This window comes from Hydra vulgaris, chromosome 11 (genome assembly GCF_038396675.1).
Source record: "Hydra vulgaris chromosome 11, alternate assembly HydraT2T_AEP".
Taxonomy (NCBI): Eukaryota; Metazoa; Cnidaria; class Hydrozoa; order Anthoathecata; family Hydridae; genus Hydra; species Hydra vulgaris.
This window is the reverse complement of record NC_088930.1, coordinates 13,402,973-13,422,500: the sequence shown is the minus strand read 5'-3', so window position 1 is coordinate 13,422,500 and position 19,528 is coordinate 13,402,973. Positions and strand designations below refer to the sequence as shown.

At 25.2% G+C, this 19,528-nt stretch overlaps 1 protein-coding gene across 1 annotated transcript in view; it reads left to right on the top strand.

Moving 5' to 3' along the window:
• Positions 1 to 19,528, top strand: part of LOC101240464 (protein timeless homolog) — a 111,614-nt gene that overhangs the window by 34,885 nt on the left and 57,201 nt on the right. The window contains exons 10-23 of the mRNA XM_065810167.1: positions 1,489 to 1,560; positions 1,636 to 1,724; positions 1,842 to 1,950; positions 2,032 to 2,101; positions 5,284 to 5,345; positions 5,426 to 5,476; positions 5,569 to 5,676; positions 6,634 to 6,737; positions 10,727 to 10,805; positions 10,995 to 11,085; positions 11,162 to 11,364; positions 15,463 to 15,540; positions 18,369 to 18,466; positions 18,672 to 18,740. Of these exons, the coding sequence (XP_065666239.1) occupies positions 1,489 to 1,560; positions 1,636 to 1,724; positions 1,842 to 1,950; positions 2,032 to 2,101; positions 5,284 to 5,345; positions 5,426 to 5,476; positions 5,569 to 5,676; positions 6,634 to 6,737; positions 10,727 to 10,805; positions 10,995 to 11,085; positions 11,162 to 11,364; positions 15,463 to 15,540; positions 18,369 to 18,466; positions 18,672 to 18,740 (1,283 nt within the window). The remainder of the gene's footprint in view (positions 1 to 1,488; positions 1,561 to 1,635; positions 1,725 to 1,841; positions 1,951 to 2,031; positions 2,102 to 5,283; positions 5,346 to 5,425; positions 5,477 to 5,568; positions 5,677 to 6,633; positions 6,738 to 10,726; positions 10,806 to 10,994; positions 11,086 to 11,161; positions 11,365 to 15,462; positions 15,541 to 18,368; positions 18,467 to 18,671; positions 18,741 to 19,528) is intronic.

Here is a 19,528-nt window from a genome sequence, read left to right as displayed (position 1 = left end):
TAATAATTGGCACCCTCATTTGGTTTTATACCAAATAAATTTCGCCGCTATTTTTTTCTCTTATTTTTCTTAAAGCAATATCCAATTTACTCTCATTGTAAACAAAGAATGGTATTCATTAGTAATGTTATCAAAGAATAAATTAAGTTTGAAACAGAATCACGCATGGAACAGAAAAATGCAAATTTTATTTACTAGATAAATAAGTTTTAATTTCTCAGAAAATATAAGTTTCAGCTATATACTTTTTTTTTAAGTAATATTTTAGATACTAGTAAAAATTTCCAGAAAACTACAGAATTTCACATTCCACAAATCACAGCAATCATTTAAATGCAGCTCATGTATGGTCATGCACAGAAGTTGCCAATTTGTTGATTTCAGTTATTTTCATGAAAATAAATTAGTTGTGAGTTTTTCACATTTCAAGTGAAACATATCTCTAAAACTCATAATTAAATATTTTTTCGATGTGAAGTAGCAGTCATCAAGTATTTCTTGCTTGAGTGGTGTGGTGTAGTGGTGGTAGTGGTAAGAGCGCTCGCTTCATAAGCGGTAGTGGTGTAGTGGTAAGAGCGCTCGCTTCATAAGCGAGAGGTTCGGAGTTCGACTCCCACCACGTCCCTGGAAGTACCGCGCTCAATTTAGTTTCTCCGCGCAGCGGCCTTGCTCGGAAAGGTTCGTGTTTCGGAGTTAAAGAGTTGAGAGAGGGTTGTACCACGAATAACAACTTAAAAAAAAAAAAAAAAAAAAAATGAGTAGCCTCCTCGACTGTAGTGGCCCCCCTCGGGCCTTGGGGAGGTGAATAATCTAAAAAAAAAAAAAAAAAAAAAAAAAGAGTGCATTTAGAATTATTCAGCATTAGATTATTGCATATTTTTCAAACTATTGCAACATTAACACACACAAAAATATTATATGGTAAAAACATATATATTTATATTAATATATATACTTATATTTATATATATATATATATATATATATATATATATATATATATATATATATATATATATATATATATATATATATATATATGTAACATTCAGGTAGCCTAAAATATGCCAAAAATACTTTTTTTAAAGTTGTTCTTTAAGAAAATCATAAAGTGCATTTGCTATAATCTCAGCTACTCATTGTAAAAACAAAGAAAATAAAAAATCACGCACCGAAATAGAAATGGCCAGAAACAAATAGTTTTAGTTTTATTAGGTTTTAGACACTTTTTTAAATTTAATTTAATGAAATTATTAGTTAAAACATTTTTAGATATATTAAATAATAAAAATTTAATATAATTTAATATAATATTATATATAATAATATAAATTAAATATTAAAAATTTTAATGATTAAAAGCTTTATTAAAAAGTTGTTTGGTGTGAGTCTAGTGTTTTTTAATTTCACTTGCTTACATTTGTAAACGATATAGTTAGAAAATAGTTAATAGTTTTTATATTTAATTTTAATATTTTTAAATTTTAGAGCATTTTTGGTTGCAAAAGAAAAAGAAGAAGCTTTAAAAAAAGTATCTTCAAAAAAAATTGCAAACACCAGGTTGTCTTTTAATCCAAATATATTTTATTTTATTTTTTAATAAAAAGATAATTTGATTCTTTTTTTTTTTATTAGACATTCAAGATTTGGTGGGAGTTTTTGGGTCATGAATTTGAAAGGGGTTGGGAACAAAACTACACTCGTCCAACACAAGCATGTCACATGTAATGGATTGACTTTTAGTACATATAATATTTAAATATGTTTAATAGGTATATAAAAAACATTCAAAATTTTTTTTTTTTTTCATGAAAAAATTAAGTTTTAATGCAATTCTTTAGCTGTAGATGATATCAGTTTTGATCAAAACAAATATCCAGCGAAAGTAAGCAGACGAAAAATAGCAGCTAACGAAACTACAGTTGAAAGGAGTTCCACTTTAAGCATAAGGTTTTACATAATTACTAGTTACTTTAGTATTTAATGCCTTTTGTTGATCTTTTTCTTTACTTTGCTTTGTTAAATGTTTAGATTATTTTTGAAAGAGTTTTGTGAAAGGTTTTTAGAAATTTGCTATAATCATTTGATGCGAGTGGTCAAGGTTTTTTTTTTTGTTTATATTATTGTATTATTATTTGCATTAATATGACATATACATATATATATATATATATATATATATATATATATATATATATATATATATATATATATATATATATATATATATATATATATATATATATATATATATATATATATATATATATATATAGAACCCTTAGATGTTGTCCGAAAGTTTTTTCCATATTTTGTTGACAAAAAGTAAAAATTAAAATGCAAGACCGGAATTTTTTTTTTTTAATAATGATAGACTGCCTGCCCCAACCAAACCCTCAGTCGATGTAGCAGCACTCCCTTGCGGGTCAGGCTATTTGTCAGTCGATGTAGCAGCACTCCCTTGCGAGTCAGGCTATTTGTCAGTCGATGTAGCAGCACTCCCTTGCGAGTCAGGCTATAAGATAGTCGATGTAGCAACACTCCCTTGCGAGTCAGGCTATAAGATAGTCGATGTAGCAACACTCCGCGCATGATTTACAGTAAAAAAAATAAAAATAAAAACATTTTATTAAAAAAAATAAAAATAAAAACATTGTTTATATTTTTAAAAACATTCAGAATGTTTTAAAAACATTCTGGTCAATTAAATTTGCGTTTTTGTGGTTTTTTTATATAACAATTAATTTGTAATTAAATTAATGGTTTTGACTTTCGTCCAACACGGAAATGTTGGACGAAAGTCAAAAGTAATTAAAAGTGACGTATGTGTTGGCGTAAGAATCACTTTTTTCCTTCCGCTCTTCCTAAAGCCAACAAACTATAGATCTATATATATATATATATATATATATATATATATATATATATATATATATATATATATATATATATATATATATATATGTATATATATATATATATATATATATATATATATATATATTAGACTGATAACTTATTCAAATTTTTAAAACTTTCTTAAAACTAGCTAGTTTACTTTTTGTATCACTTAATTCAGTATTTTTCAGTTTTTCTTTCATTATACAAAACATTTTTCATAATGTAATGTTTAAAATTATAAAGAATATTTCATTATTTAAATCTTTTTAGTTAGGGATGTATAAAATAAGCAGTGATGTCATAAACAAAAACAACAAAACTTGGCAAAGCAATTTAGTTTATTTTGAGAAAGCAAAGGCAAAAAGAACAGAAATTAATAAAATTGAAGAACCACTTGACAAGCTAATTAGAATTCCAAACATACTAGTTGTTTTAGGGAGGTTCACTTACTTGGCCACTTTAGAGAAATCTGTTTTTGGAAGATGCATGGTTATTACCTGTGAATTAATTTTTTTATGGACCAAGCTGAATTTTCCAACGATAACAGAAAAATCAGTTTCAAGAAAAGTTGAAAATTTGGTGAATAAATATCTCAGAGATCAGAAGACACTGATAATGAAATATTGTTTGGTATTACAAATAAAAAAGGTGTATGGCTGAGTACTGAAGAAAAAAAGTTTTACAAAGTGTAAGTTGAAAGTAACGGAAAACGGATATGTTATTTCAAAAATTATCTAAATGTATCAAAAATAAAGTAACTGTTATTACCATAACCATGCATCAAATAGAAATCACTGACTCTAGTAACAGTGAAAGAGAGACTAACAATGATTTTGCCCCATTTACTAGTAATTTCAGTAGACCTAAAAGAAAAAGAAAAGCCCCAGCTGTTTCTATAGTAAAGAATGTAAAGCTAAGTACACACCAGAACAAAAAATGTCATCAATTGTCAGAAGAAGGTATTAATATTGCAACTCCAACACAGGCAAGCATTTACAAAGCAGTTATGAAAGAAGCTGATAGAATCAAAGAGGAATTAAAGAAAATTAAAAAAAAATCTTTATGGGCACTACATTTTGATGGCAAAAAGATTAAACAGAATGAAACGCAAGCTGTAATTTTAAAAAACAATGATCAGAAAATAAAGTTGGCACCCTTGCTTTTAGAGGATGGCAAAGCCAAAACAATTGTTTCAGTATTGATTAATTTGTTAAATGAATTTGATATATGGGAAGTAGTAAGTGATTATTTGTGACACAACAAACACAAATACTAGAGCAAAAGGTAGTGTTGTAGCATATTAAAAAAAAGACTTTATAGCCAGGAATTTGGAATTTCCACAATATATTGGTTGCAAGCATCAGGTGTTAGATTTGTTATTGAAGCATGTAAGGGATGAAATTTTTGGAGACAAAACATTATCACCAAGTATAAATTATTTTTTTATTGATGAACTGATACAAAATTATGATGTCTTGATTAAAAATTTCAAACAGTCAACATCAATCATCAGCATACCAGCAGTGGTATGGCATGATGACATGATTTTTTTGTGTGAGCTAGGGCATCATTACAGATATTATGTGGAAAATAAAGATTTTGCCAAAATTACTTTTAATGCTCTTCCAAATATTAGTAATGCTAGATGAAATTCATAAGGAATCATAGCATTACTGGCATTTATTTTATTGCCAGAATATCAGCAACAACTGCAACCAGCATGCAATTTTATTACTGGTGAATGGATGAGTATCTGATTTTCCAATCACTATTTAATAGAACAAACTATGAAGTTTTATTAGCTGCAGTTAACCAGTATGCAAAAACATAAAAAGCTTTTTGAAGACACTGGTGTAATCAAGAAACTCTTATAAACACTGCAAGATCCAATATTTATGCAGAATGTACAGTAAAAACATTGCAAGAAATTATGGTTTATGCAAAAACTGAAAAAACAATTAAAAAAAAACACTAATTTTTGATAATAAAATTTAAAAGTTATACTTGTACTAATTTTTTAAGCATCTAGAATATATTTAATATATGTATTTCTAATACATGACTTAATATTGAAAAGGCTTAAAATCATTAAAAACTTTTTATTGCTTTATGGGGGAAATTTTTAAAATTTTTTTTTGTTATAATTAAGATATTTTTTATTTTTGGTCTAAAACCCATTGTGTGGCACCATGGCCATACAAGATTTAAAATAAGTTTAAATTAACCCTAAATCACCCTTTTATATATATATGTATATATATATATATATATATATATATATATATATATATATATATATATATATATATATATATATATATATATATATATATATATATATACATACATATATGTATATATATATACGTATATATATTTTAGAATAACATTGTCGGAAAACTTATGCAAGAAAATGATGAAACATACTATTTTTGGGCAGTCAGGTGCTTTTTCAGAGTTGTTTAAAGAAATTTTATGAGAAACTTATTTATAGCATTTTTTTATTTTAGAGTTTTTGCTTTAGATTTTTTATGTCATTTAATCGTGCATATTTGTTTAAAGTTGAATATGTGAGGTAACCATAAAAAAAAAATTTTCTTTGAAATTTTGATAGTTAATTACGTTTTATCATGACTTCCCTCTGGTGAATTTAATATTATGCTTTAGTGAAACAATCAACATGAACATGTTTCACTATGTTCTCAAAGGAATCAACAACTATTTTTCTCAACTTGATTTAAATAAAACCAGAGTATGGCAACCATGGCAAAAAAGGTAATTTTTGTTGTACTTATATTGTGGCATAACCAGTTTTATTTAGTTATTTATATGTATGTTAGATAAGATTCTACTACAAAGTTTAATTTGTGAAAAAGGATGTTAAAAATAAATTTGATAAATTAAATTAAAATATTTAGATACTGATTTTTGACCTCATCCCCCTATCTATTTCTTATAAATATATTTCAAAATAACTTCAAGTAATTTTTGTGAAAAATCCAACAAATCCAGTAACAGTGTATTCAGTATTTTGTGAACAATGTAGCCATTAATAATTTAAACAATATATGCACACTTAGTGTGCTTATATTGTTTAAATTAAAAATGGTGTCTTATAGACTGAGATTAGTCTATGGAACAAGACATCATTTTGTTGTCTTGTTTTATAAACTAATCTAAGCATTCAATCAATTTTTCAAATGAAAGAAAAAGCAAAGTAGATGATTAGTAAGAAAAAATCTATACTTTCCTTCCAAAAAAAAAATTCCATTTTCTGTTAATTTTGTTAACTCTTTTTTATGCATTTATGTGTGTGCGTGTGTGTTGTATGTGTGAATTAAGGTAAGTGGAGTAGTGAAGTAAAAAAATTATTGTGTTGTTCAAATCAGTAATAAAGTCAACTCTCAACTCATTAAGTTTTTTTTTATTTTTTTATTTTTTAGTTCACTTCCTCAAGGCTGAGAAGGCCACTACTGACGACGAGGCTACTTATTTGTGGTATAACCCTCTCTCAACTCTATAACTCCGAAACATGAACCTTGACAAACAAGGCTGCTGCGCAGAGAAACGAGTTGAGCGCGGTACTACCAGGGATGTGGTGGGGATCGAACTCAGATCCGCTTGCTTATGAAGCAAGCACTCTACCACTACACGACTACCGCATTAAGTTTTGGCAAAGAGTATAAGCACAATAAATTAAATGTTTTTGATTTCAGTAACACTTATATTTAGATTACACTCGGCAGTTCAAGCATATAAAGAACTATTAACATGGATTACAAACATGGATAAATCGCAAGATACTATTCTTAAAGATGCTTCATCAATTATTAAAAGTTTGTTAACATTTTTTTTTTGCTTTATAAATTAATCTGGTTTTTTGACTATATCAAAATATTGTATGATTTACCTATTTAAATCAGTCGATGTCAGTACAATCCCTGCGTGTTCTAAATATTTAAGTCAGTCAATGTATGCACACATCGCTGCATGTTCTACCTATTTAAGACTAACAACATATGTACATATTGCTATATGCTGTACCTATTTAAGTCTATCAATGTATGTACACATTGCTACATGTTCTTCCAATTCAAGTCTATTGATGTATGTACACATCACTGGGCTAATCCCTAAATAAATCAGTCAATAAAACAAAAATGAAAAAGCAGTTAAATAAAACAAGTAAATTAATTATAAAAACAGTAATTAAATATAAAAATATTCCGAATTTAAAAAACAAATAACATTCTAGTTTATAAAGATACGTTTTTGTGGTTTTTTAAAATATGATGACCTTTAATTATTTTTAGTTTCAATAATTTCAATTATTTTAATTTAGATAAATTACATAATGTTCACTTGATTTTGTCACCTTTAAACACAAAGAATTGTAAAGAGCCTTTTTTAAATATATGGCAGATTTAATTTTATACATACACAAATAGCTTATTTTAATTGTATTTCTATTAAATATCTTGCGTAGTTTGTGGCCAACTAAAAAGTGTAGACCAAACATGACCAAAAAAAGATTGCTTATTTTTGTCACAACATTAATACTAAAAGTTAGGTTTTTTGATTGGGTCTGGTTTTAATTTTGGGTCTAGTTTTTTTTTGGAATGATATGCATATTTGCTACTAAAACTTGGTTTAATGCATCTCGATAAGGAGTGAAAACTTTCGTTTGAAGAGTTAGCTGAGTTATCTAAGACTTTTTAATATGCTAATATACTATTATGGTAGTTGTCAACATTTATTTGATGTGATTATTTATACGTAATTGATTGTATTATCTGGCTTGCACTAATTGTCAAAAGAACTGTTATTAAGATTTAATGTCAATTTAGTTATAATTAAACTAACAGTAAGTCGTTGGTTCTTAAACACTGCTAGACCATCATCTCAATAGACCATCATCTCAATAGACTATCATCTCAATAGACCATCATCTCAATAGACCATTATCTCAATAGATCATTTTCTCAATAGACCATCATCTCAATAGACCATCATCTCAATAGACCATCATCTCAATAGACCATAACAGGGTGTTAGCTAGCCTGATGGCGCCGCGTATAACGTGGTTTCCCAATTGATTTAAAATTCCCAAAGGTTTTTAAGATTGTGGTAAAAAAAATAATTTAATCAGTCTCAGATTTAAATTGTTGCGCTAGACTAGTAAAAAACACAATTAGTACGCGCGACAAGGAAATGAATTAAAAAAATCAATTAAGAATTAAGATTAATTAATTTTTTAATGTGAAAAAAAAAGTGTCGTCATTAACAAACAAGATCATTCATTCAAAAGTTGAAAAAAAAATGTTTTTAATTTTTAATTGACGTCAGTTATTCTCCAGTTAAAATTGTTCAATGCGTTTAATAAATTATTTTATTAATTTATTTTTGTTATTCAAAAACTCTTTATTTACATTCTTGCTTTTTATCTTAAGTTAGGAAAGTTACAAATAAAATTTGCATATTAATAAATATTATAATATAAAATAAGTTAATAACGTTTTTATATTAAAAGATTTATTAATAATTTTGCTAAAATAAATTAGCTGGTAAAGTAAACCGAAAATAACAACAAAAAAAAATCAAAAATAAAACTTGCAATGAAACGTATTGTATATGTTATATTTGCGTAAAACATAAAAGAAGATAATTAAATAATATAATAATATTATTAATTATTAACCAATGTTTACAATAATTACAATAATAATTTTTTTTTTAATTTACAAATTCAAAATTTACGTAGATATTTAATGTATATTTGTAAATTGAAAAAAATCGATCTGCCCCTTAAATGTCTTTGTTACTTACTCAATGTAGTTAAGGCAATTTTAAAATACTATAGCATCTGTATGATATTTTGTTGACTACTGCATATTTCCGTTAAATGATCAGGTCTGTGAATCGAAAAAAGACAGAAAAAATAAAATGATAAATTTTGCGGTATCATAAAATATAAATGTTTGAAGCGAAAAAAAACCAGACCGTAGATTTTTTTTTTTTTTAAATATTCTTAAAATCCTAATTCGCTTGTCCAAATTCGTATAAGATTTTAAATAAATATGATTTTTAGGTAAAATGAACATCATAGATTAAAAACTTTTAACGACTATTGGCGCTTTTTCTTGATTGCAAGTTCTTTTTTGGTCGGAATTCTTGCATTTTTTGTAAAAATTGATAAAAATATTGTATTTTGACAACTATATAAAGCTAATAGGTCAGAAACGATTAGAACTAGGATCTATAGTAAATTAAGGTACTTTTTCAAAAGATTTTAACTAAATTCATGTTAACGCCGATGAGCGAAAGTAATCTAAAGGCTCCAAAATGGTATTCTTTGTATTCACAATTAGGGGTAGTAAAAAGGATTAGAAAATTATGTAAAAAAGAGAAAAATTCTTCAAATATTAAAAAAACCTGAAGCGAAAAAAAATATAACATCTAAAGCTTTTGTTTGGACATAATACGCCTATAAAATCATGCCAATTTCAAATAAATAAATTCGAATAATTTGTAAATCGCCTTAACTACACCGAATATTTAAATAAAAGTAGCATTATATTTGACGGAATTTAGCGAGCCAAACAATTTTTCAATAAAAGGTTATTAAAATTTCGGAAACTTTAATTTAACTTTCATTTAAAAGCTATCGATTTAAATAAGTTTTTTACTATTTGAATTTATCTTATGATATAAATTGTAATATAAAATATGATGAACAATAATACGATTACCTATGTAAGAAAGTTAAAAAAATTTTTTAACTATTTTAAAATTTTTAGTTTCAAATACTAAGTATTTTAAATCTGAAATATTCGAAATCTTTCCATTATAATTAGGGTTGTCAAACGTCTGGATTTTACAAAAATTACAATTTTACAGATTTTACAAACCTGTAATAATTTTTTTTTCCAGTGTTTTCCTTCGTAAAAGCCGTAAAATTCTGGCATTCCTAAGTAAAATGTATAGTTTTTTTTATCGACTCTCGTTAAAAAGTTGTTTTAGCAAGTTAAAAAGTTACAACAGGATCTTGGAAATCGTCAAAAATGTTTTGTTAAAAATTAAATAATATTTAGCATTTTTTTTACATTTATAACTTAAAAATGAAAATAAAAATAAAAAAAGACAATATATGTAACTAATCGTTTAAACCTTTTAAAACTGTATTTAAAAGCGATTTACGCAATTAAAATAGATCAAAGTTTGAATAAATAAATTTATTAATTCATTCATTAAAACTGCAAACAATTGTTCTAGTTTTCTCTCAACAATATTAAACAAAGGAGAGAAGCAATTTAAAAATGAAAACTGACGAAAATTGCTCAAAATGAAACAAGTTGAATAATTATAATTAAACATTTATAAAATATAAAAATATTCCTGAAAAATAAAACAGAAAAATATTCCTATGAATAACCCAGCAAAAATAGAAAATTTTTATTGAAACTTAATTGTATCTAAAAAATTGTATCTACTTTTTTAAAAATTGTAAATACTTTTTTAGACCTTTTCTTTTTTTTTTAGCCGCACCTAAATTCCCAATTTTGCTAAAACGCTGTATAAATTTTTTTTCTGGCTAACACCCTGCATCATCTCAATACAATCTAAACTCATCTTTGTTGTAAAACTATGAAAATCAGTAAAAGTAGAAATATGCCTAAAAAAAAAAGCGATTTTATTTTAAAATACAATTTTTTTTGATATCGGTAATTAGCTAATCTTTTTTTCTTTTCTTTTTGAAATAAAGTATATATATATATATATATATATATATATATATATATATATATATATATACTTTATTTTCTAGATAATGTATTTTATCATGAGGAATACAGAAATATTTTTCTTTTGTTGATTCGTAGTTATGCTGCCAATATGCAATCAAAGTAAGGCATATAATTTATTTGTAATATTTTTATTGGAATTTTTTTAATATATTAAAAAAAAAATGTGTTTATATCTGAAAATAATTCAAGTTTATTGCTATTTTTTCATTAATTCTTTAAAAAAAATTTTCTTTTTCCTCTATTATTTATGTTTTCATTTTTAAATATTTTTTGTTTTACTTTTGCTAGAAAGTACTTGGCAGACTTGATAGAAACTTTTCATATTTTTTTGAAGCTACTGGAAAAGTTTTGTGGAGATAAAGGATCTATATTAACAAAAGTAATTATATATGTTTTGATAACTAAATTTTGTTTTGATAGAAATTTTTAAAGGTTTTTATATAAAATTTTACTAGACAAAGAAAAAAGTAATCAAGCGTCATAAAAAGACACCAACTAATCAAAAGCAAAAGCCATTTTCTGAGGAACAGCTTCAAGATTTGTGGGAAAATGAAATAGCACCAAGTCTTTCTGCTATTTTACAAGGAAATGATGAGTTGCCTGAGTACTTTGAAAGTGTCTTTGATCCGTCTTCTGAGATACTTGTTGAAGAACAAAGGTTAGTTATATTGAAAGTTTAAAATCCTAAAATATTTTTACACATTAAAATGAATGAGTTCTGACGTCAAAACAAAAAAATTGAAGTAGAAAATTGGTTAGTAAAGAAAGTTGTTCCTATGCCTGCACTTGGATATTATTTCACTTTTTTTATTTAGCAGATTTGGATTTGAAGAATAGAATTTCATAAAATTTCTTCAAAAATCCAAATCTGCTAAATAAAAAATTGAAATAATATCCAAGTGCACCCATAGGAATAAAATTCTTCTCGCCCAATTCAACATGAGTGATTTTCAAAAACAATTTTCTACTTAAATTTGTTTTGTTTTGACACCAGGACTCATTGTATTTCTTTGTTTTTGCTTTTTTTATGTTGTATTTTTTAACGATTTTTTCTTTATTTAAAGAATAGATATGGCTGATTTTGCAGATAAGCATGAAACTTTAAGTTCCATCACAATGTTGTATTTCTTAATGTAATTATATATATATATATATATATATATATATATATATATATATATATATATATATATATATATATATATATATATATATATATATATATATATATATATGTATATATATATATATATATATATATATATATATATATATATATATATATGTATATATATATATATATATATATATATATATATATATATATATATATATATATATATATATATATATATATATATATATATAGTCAAAATATAGTAAAATAAAGTGGTAAAATAATAAAATAAATGTCCAATTATCAAAAGCTAAAAGGCATTATTATAGGTGCTTGTAAAATTTGAAGAATTGCTTGCTGTTTTATGAGTTAAAGCTTTTTTATTCACATAGTTTGAGCAATTACTCCAAAAACTCGGAGTAAAAGCAATTGCTCATTTTTATTCCCCCAGCCCAATAAGTCAACCTCCTTACCATTGTAAGTTGCACTTGTAATTATGTCCAAATATTCTAGCAAGTTTGTGGCACATGGTTTTTGTTTACCAAATCAATGCTGTTGTTTAAAAATCAAATCATATTTGTTCAGATGATGCAATATAATTTTGTGAATTAAACTTTCTCAAAGCTTGCAAAGATATGATGTCAGAGACACATATCTTTGCAAGAGAAGTAATATTTGTGTACTATTTTTATAGACAACTTGAACAGTAATTAAACTCAACAGTTTGCATACAAACCAACATTCCAAAACAATATCTTTAAACCAACAAATACACTGGATTTAATTCTATCCAACAATTGTGAAAACTTGTGTGACTTGCAAATACACCCACAATTGGGGAAAATAAAACGAACGCATTATGTATTAAAATTGAAGATGGATATTTCAATAACAAATCAGCAAGATCTAAGATTTAATGGGAAAATATTCAAATACGCTAATGTTGATTATGAAAAACTAAACCTAGCCTTTTCTAATGTTAATTGGAGTTTTATTTCAGATAATAGAATGAATGCTATAAAAAATTCTTAATAAAGTATAATAATTTATGCAACATTTTTATACTAAAGAAACTTTCGATTCAAATTTTCTCCCTCTTTTCTAACATTCCTAAAAATACTAAAAAAATGAATAAATTAAAGTGTTATAGCATAGACTAAGAGCAATGAATTTTAAAAATGATCATCTACTAAATGATCAATAAAATGATTAGTAGGATGATCCCGTGATCTATAAAAAATTTTTACAATTAAACATGAAAAATAACTATCAAATAAACTCAAAATTAATCCAAAGTTATTTTATTCATATGTTAAAAATAAACAAAGAACATTATCCAAAATACAATCAATTAGAGTTCACAATAATATAGTTACTGATAAAAGAGACATTGTAATTTTCCAATCAGTTTTTGTGAAAGAAGATAACAATGAGTTCCCTTATTTTGATAGTAAAGTTAATGCAGTGTTAAACTGGAATTGGAAAAATACACTTACTCAAACATTAATTGTCAGAAAATTACAGTCAAATTACATGAAAATAAAACTTTTTGACCTAACAGAGTTAATCTGTATGTTCTAAAAAATTGTGCGGAATCCTTAGCATTCCCAATTTCTCTTTTATTCAAAAGAATCATTAAACTATGATTCCATAGATAGAATCGTTTATGATTCCACCTACTATGTGAAAAAAAGCTAATATAACACCAACATAAGATAACACCAACATAAGATAATATAACTTATTGTCATTATACCAAGTTTCACTTATTAATATAATATCTGGTCTATCACAAAGAACTTCGCTTTTCATTAAATTCATTTTTTTATTTAAAGATGTTGGATTAATATACCAGAATTTTAAATAGTTCTTGTTGAAGTTGCAAATAAATTAGAGTTTTGTTTTTTTAGAAGGAATTTTGTTGGCGTTTTTGAACTTTAAGCAATCTTTCATCTTTAACAATGAATAGAAAGTGTGAGTTTCTTCCTTAAACTATTTCATTCTTGTATTAACTATTCCCTTGCTTGTCTTTGAGCAATTGTTAAATCTTTACTAATATACACTTTCCTGTTGTAATTCTTAATATCTCCTAATTTTATTGTTGTTGATAAAATTTGTTTGATGTTATATTTGTCTTTTAAATCAACTAAAATTACACCATCAATGTTGTTGTTTGATTTTAATCAATGATTTTTTTAAATGCATTTAAATTCAATTTTTAAATATTAAAATAATTTAATGATTTCTTCTTTATCATCTTTCATTTTTTTTCTCATATTTGGTAGCTTGTGATGCTTAAATACCATAAATTATAATATTTTTAGATTTTCTTTTTCTTAGGTTGCAGTATATTTTGCGTTTAATACACGAACTTCTGTGTCGGCTTTCAGTTTTATTATTTTTGACAATATCAGTAAACAATCTTTTTCATCAACAGTCATGTCTTTATTACTTTTTTTGATTTTATTGATTCTTTAATTCTTTATTTTTTATTGTTAGTAACTTAATATAATCCCTCAAGCTTTGAATAATTTTTTGTTATGAGATATTGTATTCATCATAATCACCGTTTTCTAAATTTACCATCATAGTGTATTAACAAATAAATTTCACATCCAAATTCTTTGAAGTGCGAAAGTGAAAAAAAAGCAGAATGCATACATACATATAAAAGTGTGTGTGTGTGCGTGTGTGTGTGTGTGTGTGTGTGTGTGTGTGTGTGTGTGTGTGTGTGTGTGTGTGTGTGTGTATATATATATATATACAGTAGCATATATATAGTATATATGCTACTGTTACCTGCAGTACCAGGAATTAGCTAAATGCTAATGTTTATAATATAATTTAATATTGCAACTCTGAGTTTTATGTGTTACCACAAACTTCAGGCAAGTAGTAAAAATTTAATTTTGCTACGATTTGCTTTGTGAATTTTTTATGTTATGATTTAAATTTGTAATTTAGATCGTTTCGGGACAGATTAAAAGTTGATAAAAAAAATCTAAACAATATTATTAAACATATTACAATGGCTGTGTATGTGAGCAATTTATTAGTTAGCCTAGGGATTTAGAAATAGATTAATATAGTTATTGTTAGTTGTTGGTTGGGTTTGTAGTGTGTTTTGTAATTTTTTAATAAAAATTTATTTTCGTGGTGCCACTTTGATATAATTTCAGTTCTTTTATTTAGCAGTTCCTCGGGTTTTGGATACGATATAATAGCAAATTTCTCATATAGTCATAGTGGGCGCTTTTTGGAAATATTTAAATAGGGAGGTACAGACTTCAGAATAGACCATGTTAATATAGGAGTTTTGTTAAGTGTATATATATATATATATATATATATATATATATATATATATATATATATATATATATATATATATATATAAAAACTAGTTTGACAGCTTTGGAAACAGCAAAGTTTTTCTTAAAACAAAAGAAATCATAAAAACGTTGAATTTTTGATTATAAAATTTGAAGCTATACAAGTTGACCATTTTATTGATTTTCTACACAAAAAAACAATGGTCTTAACAACCAACAATACAAACAATTAAGCATACTTTTCAGTTATACTTCTACTATATTAATGTTATACTAACATACTTTTCAGTTATATATTTTTATTTAGCCATATTGCTATGATACGCATACAAGATCTCTTACGAGCTGGAAAACTGGAGGGTGTTTCTCTTCTGCGAGCATCAAGGTAATTTTTAATTTTTAATAACTAATTTTATTTTTATTTTGTAAAATAATGTATTTAATTTATATCTTACAAATTATAAATATAATTATAAATTATAACATATAATTATATATATATAGTTTTCACCTCACATTTAGTTATTTAGTTGTCGTTTTTTTTATTTTGCAAAATGTTTTCCGGGTTTTTAAAATATGACCTGAATGATTTCTGATTTATAAAATTATGCACTAAAATAAGTTGTACATGAAAATATTTTATAAGTAAATTAGATTAGTAATATTAAAAATTAAATTAATAGTATTAATTAATAAAAACATATAACCTTTATTTAAATACTTACAAAAGAGTAAGTATAAGTAAGGCATTCAATCGTAAATAATTCAATTATTTACAATTGAATGCCCATCTGGTATTAACCTGCAGATCAGGACTGATACCATCACTAGGAACTAAGAAGAAGCCATCAGAGATTTACTAAGTTTCTCTATCCTTACCAACATTTAAATTAAGGGTTTTGTACTAATGTTTTATTTCTCTTACGTAAGTTGCCTTTACCACAGTCAAGGAGCCTTGTAACAACTGAATTAGAGTTTATTATTTAGAATTCAGAACAACATTAGTTGTTTTCGAATTATTCCAGTTATTGTTCAAATTTTTAAATAGTATTTAATAATAACAATTTGCTAAATTACATGAATTTAAAATATTTTTAAATATTCACTAAAACCATTTATTATTCATATTTTTATTTTTTATATGAATATTATTATATATGAATTATTATTAAATAATATTTATAGTTTATTATTATTATTCATTTATAAATGAGACAGAAACTAACTCTTTAAAAATGCTATTGTATTTATTGATTCTTCTTTTAATATTCAGTCTTCTCCGTTTAGCCGGCGAGCTTAAGTCTTTTCGCGCTCGCCCACAAAAACTAAAAGCGTTTTGATTTAAATTGCAACAAAACTCTTTTGTTCATTTGTGCAACTCTTATAAAAAATGGCTTATTTTACCAGTTTGTTTTTTTAAATTATTTTATCTTGTATTTATTCAAAGCATTCTTTTCACTATTTTTATTTTAATTTAAATAACAGAAAAAAATGAATTTTTTAAATTGTGCTGGCTAACTTAAAGATGACCATCCTGCCAGTGCAGGATGGTTATTTTTAAGCCTGTGTTTTTTTGTGCGCTGGCATTAAATTTCAAACAGAGAAGACTGAATATTGTTTTTTAATTTTGACACAATTTTGGATGTTAAATTTTTTTTTTCACTCTCTGTTGAAGTTAATTTTACTATTGGGAGAGTATTATGTAATAAATCCATATTTACCTTATTCCAGTGGCTTCATTTGTTTGTAATAAATCCATGTTTATCTTACTCCAGTGGCTTCATTTATTTGAAATTCTTTATTCGAGGAATTAAAATTATCCCCATTGATTGGAAGTGTAGAATGCTTTGCTTTTTTGTATTGCTAAGTTTAACCCATCAGAAACTAATATTGATCTAGATTCAGCTTCAGCTTCATGTTCAGGCTGAATACATACATTTCTGCATCATCTTGATCATTAATTTGTCCTGTAGTTCTGTTGGAAATAACAGTTTTATTAGTTTTTTAGCATATGCTAATGTCACGTTTCTATGTGAATAAGGAAACTGTATTATTTTTTGATGAAGATAAATTATACAAAAAAGAAAGGTTTATGTCTTCTCTGGCTTATGCATTTGAGCAAAACCTCTCGGAAGTTTTAGATTAGTTCAGAGTGTCCTTCTGTCAATTTTTTCATTAAAATTGTTTTTCATGTAAAAATGTGTTATCTTTTCAGTAATGTGGTATCTTTTCTGCTTAGTGCTTTAATAGAAACTTTTAAAGGAGATAAATTGGCTAACATATCCTTAAGAGTATTCAAATTATTTTCTATAGTTTTATCAATAGCATTCAATTCAATCAGACCAATTTTTATACAGCTATATAGCTCAATAAATCTTTCAATCATGGCTTCAAGAGAATTCTAGTTTTGATATCTCTTGTTAAACTAATTTCAATTTTGAACTCTTGTTTTAAATTTTGCTGTAAAATGATATTTTTTCTGGGTAACCATTTAAAAAAAGTTCAAAACTTTTCAAACTTTTTTTATGGTCTGTTCCTAATTTTAATGAAATTCATTTCAGTGGTCTTCATAATTTTCAACAAATAATTCATCAATTTCAACATTTTTTAAGTTATTTTCCGATTCTGATTCAGTTCAGAACTAATTTTATCGTCTCATGTTTTTTCAAGAAAATCCAGTTTCTCACTTTTCTTGTAGAAAGTATCCGCCATGCCCAGATGAATAGTATGATTCATATTGCAAATGGTGAGCAAGACTTCCACATCCAAACTTACACACGTCCAACACTTGCACTATCAGTTGTCTAAGAAACATGTTTTTCAAAAAAAACTAAACTCAAATTGAATATTTGCTTAATTATCTGAAATCAACTAATAAATTCAGGTGTTAAACCTTGAAGTTGAATGACGCAGAAATTCTAAAAGATCATTTTGAAGACTTGTTACACTGTCACACCAGGATATTACACTGTCATATCAGGATATTTTTTTCTTACATAATGCTCGCACACATTTTATTCATATTTATAAGAAATTTGTTCGTTTTAATTTTTATTTGATTTAATTCGCATCAACATTTATAAGAAAATTTTTCATGATGATATCTTATCATAATAAAAAATTCTGAATTAAATCAAATAAAAATTAAAACGAACAACTTTCTTATAAATATGAATAAAATGTGTGCGAGCATTATGTTCAATATTTTATTAGGGAAGTTTGGCCAGAAGAAAAAGCTTTCGGTTCACAAGCTACGAATCCAGAAGAAGAATTCATGGTTGTTCGGAATTTATTGTTTAAAGAGCTAAATAGTATATTATTGTTTTTTGTTTTTTACTAGATTTTTTTAAAATATTTGCAAAGTGTACATTGTATGAAGTTGCAATTTATGTAGTTACAAATCAATGTTTTAATTATGTTGAAATGTGTTGCAAAATGTTTTAGGATTATATATTAAAATTTATTGTTTTATATAATGCAACATATTTTATAACAAATTTAATCTTGTTTGTGCAGGAGTTCAGCCTACATCAACTTCAGAAGTTTCCACTACAGCAGATAATGATCTCAGTAATGAGGAACTAAGTATATATTTATTTATATATATATTTAAACCAGTAAGAATCAGTCAATCAGTGACTCTTAAGGTTTTACTGTAGAGAAAACCCTACAAACTAAAAAAAAAAAAACAGTTTCTTTACATAAACTTCCACCTTACACCAGTCTCAAATTCAACAGAATGAAGCTTTGTAATCTAATAATTGACTTTGTAATCTAATAATTGACTTAACTCACAGTATTTTTTTTCTTGTTCCCACCAGGTCATATATATGTGTTTTTTTCAATTAAGTATTTTTTTTTTTGTTCTGTCATTGAATTGAAATTTTTAAAATTTGCTATTCTTTTTTTTATTAAGTCTCTAAATAAATTTATCATCTCCAGTTAAAAACCTATTCACAGAATGTACTAATACCACTAATACACTAATACCATTTCATAAATATTGACTTTTGACTTTTTTGACTTAAACCATGTTGATTCTCACCTATATATATTGTTATATACAGTATATGGTTACATATCATATATATATATATATATATATATATATATATATATATATATATATATATATATATATATATATATATATATATATATATATATATATATATATATATATATATATGTATGTATATATAGGTATATACAGTATATATTTATATATTTATATATGTATGTATATATATATATGTGTATATATATATATATATATATATATATATATATATATATATATATATATATATATATATTCATTATATTTTTTTTTTGTTCTCTCATTGAATTTTTTAGTCTCATAAATAAATCTT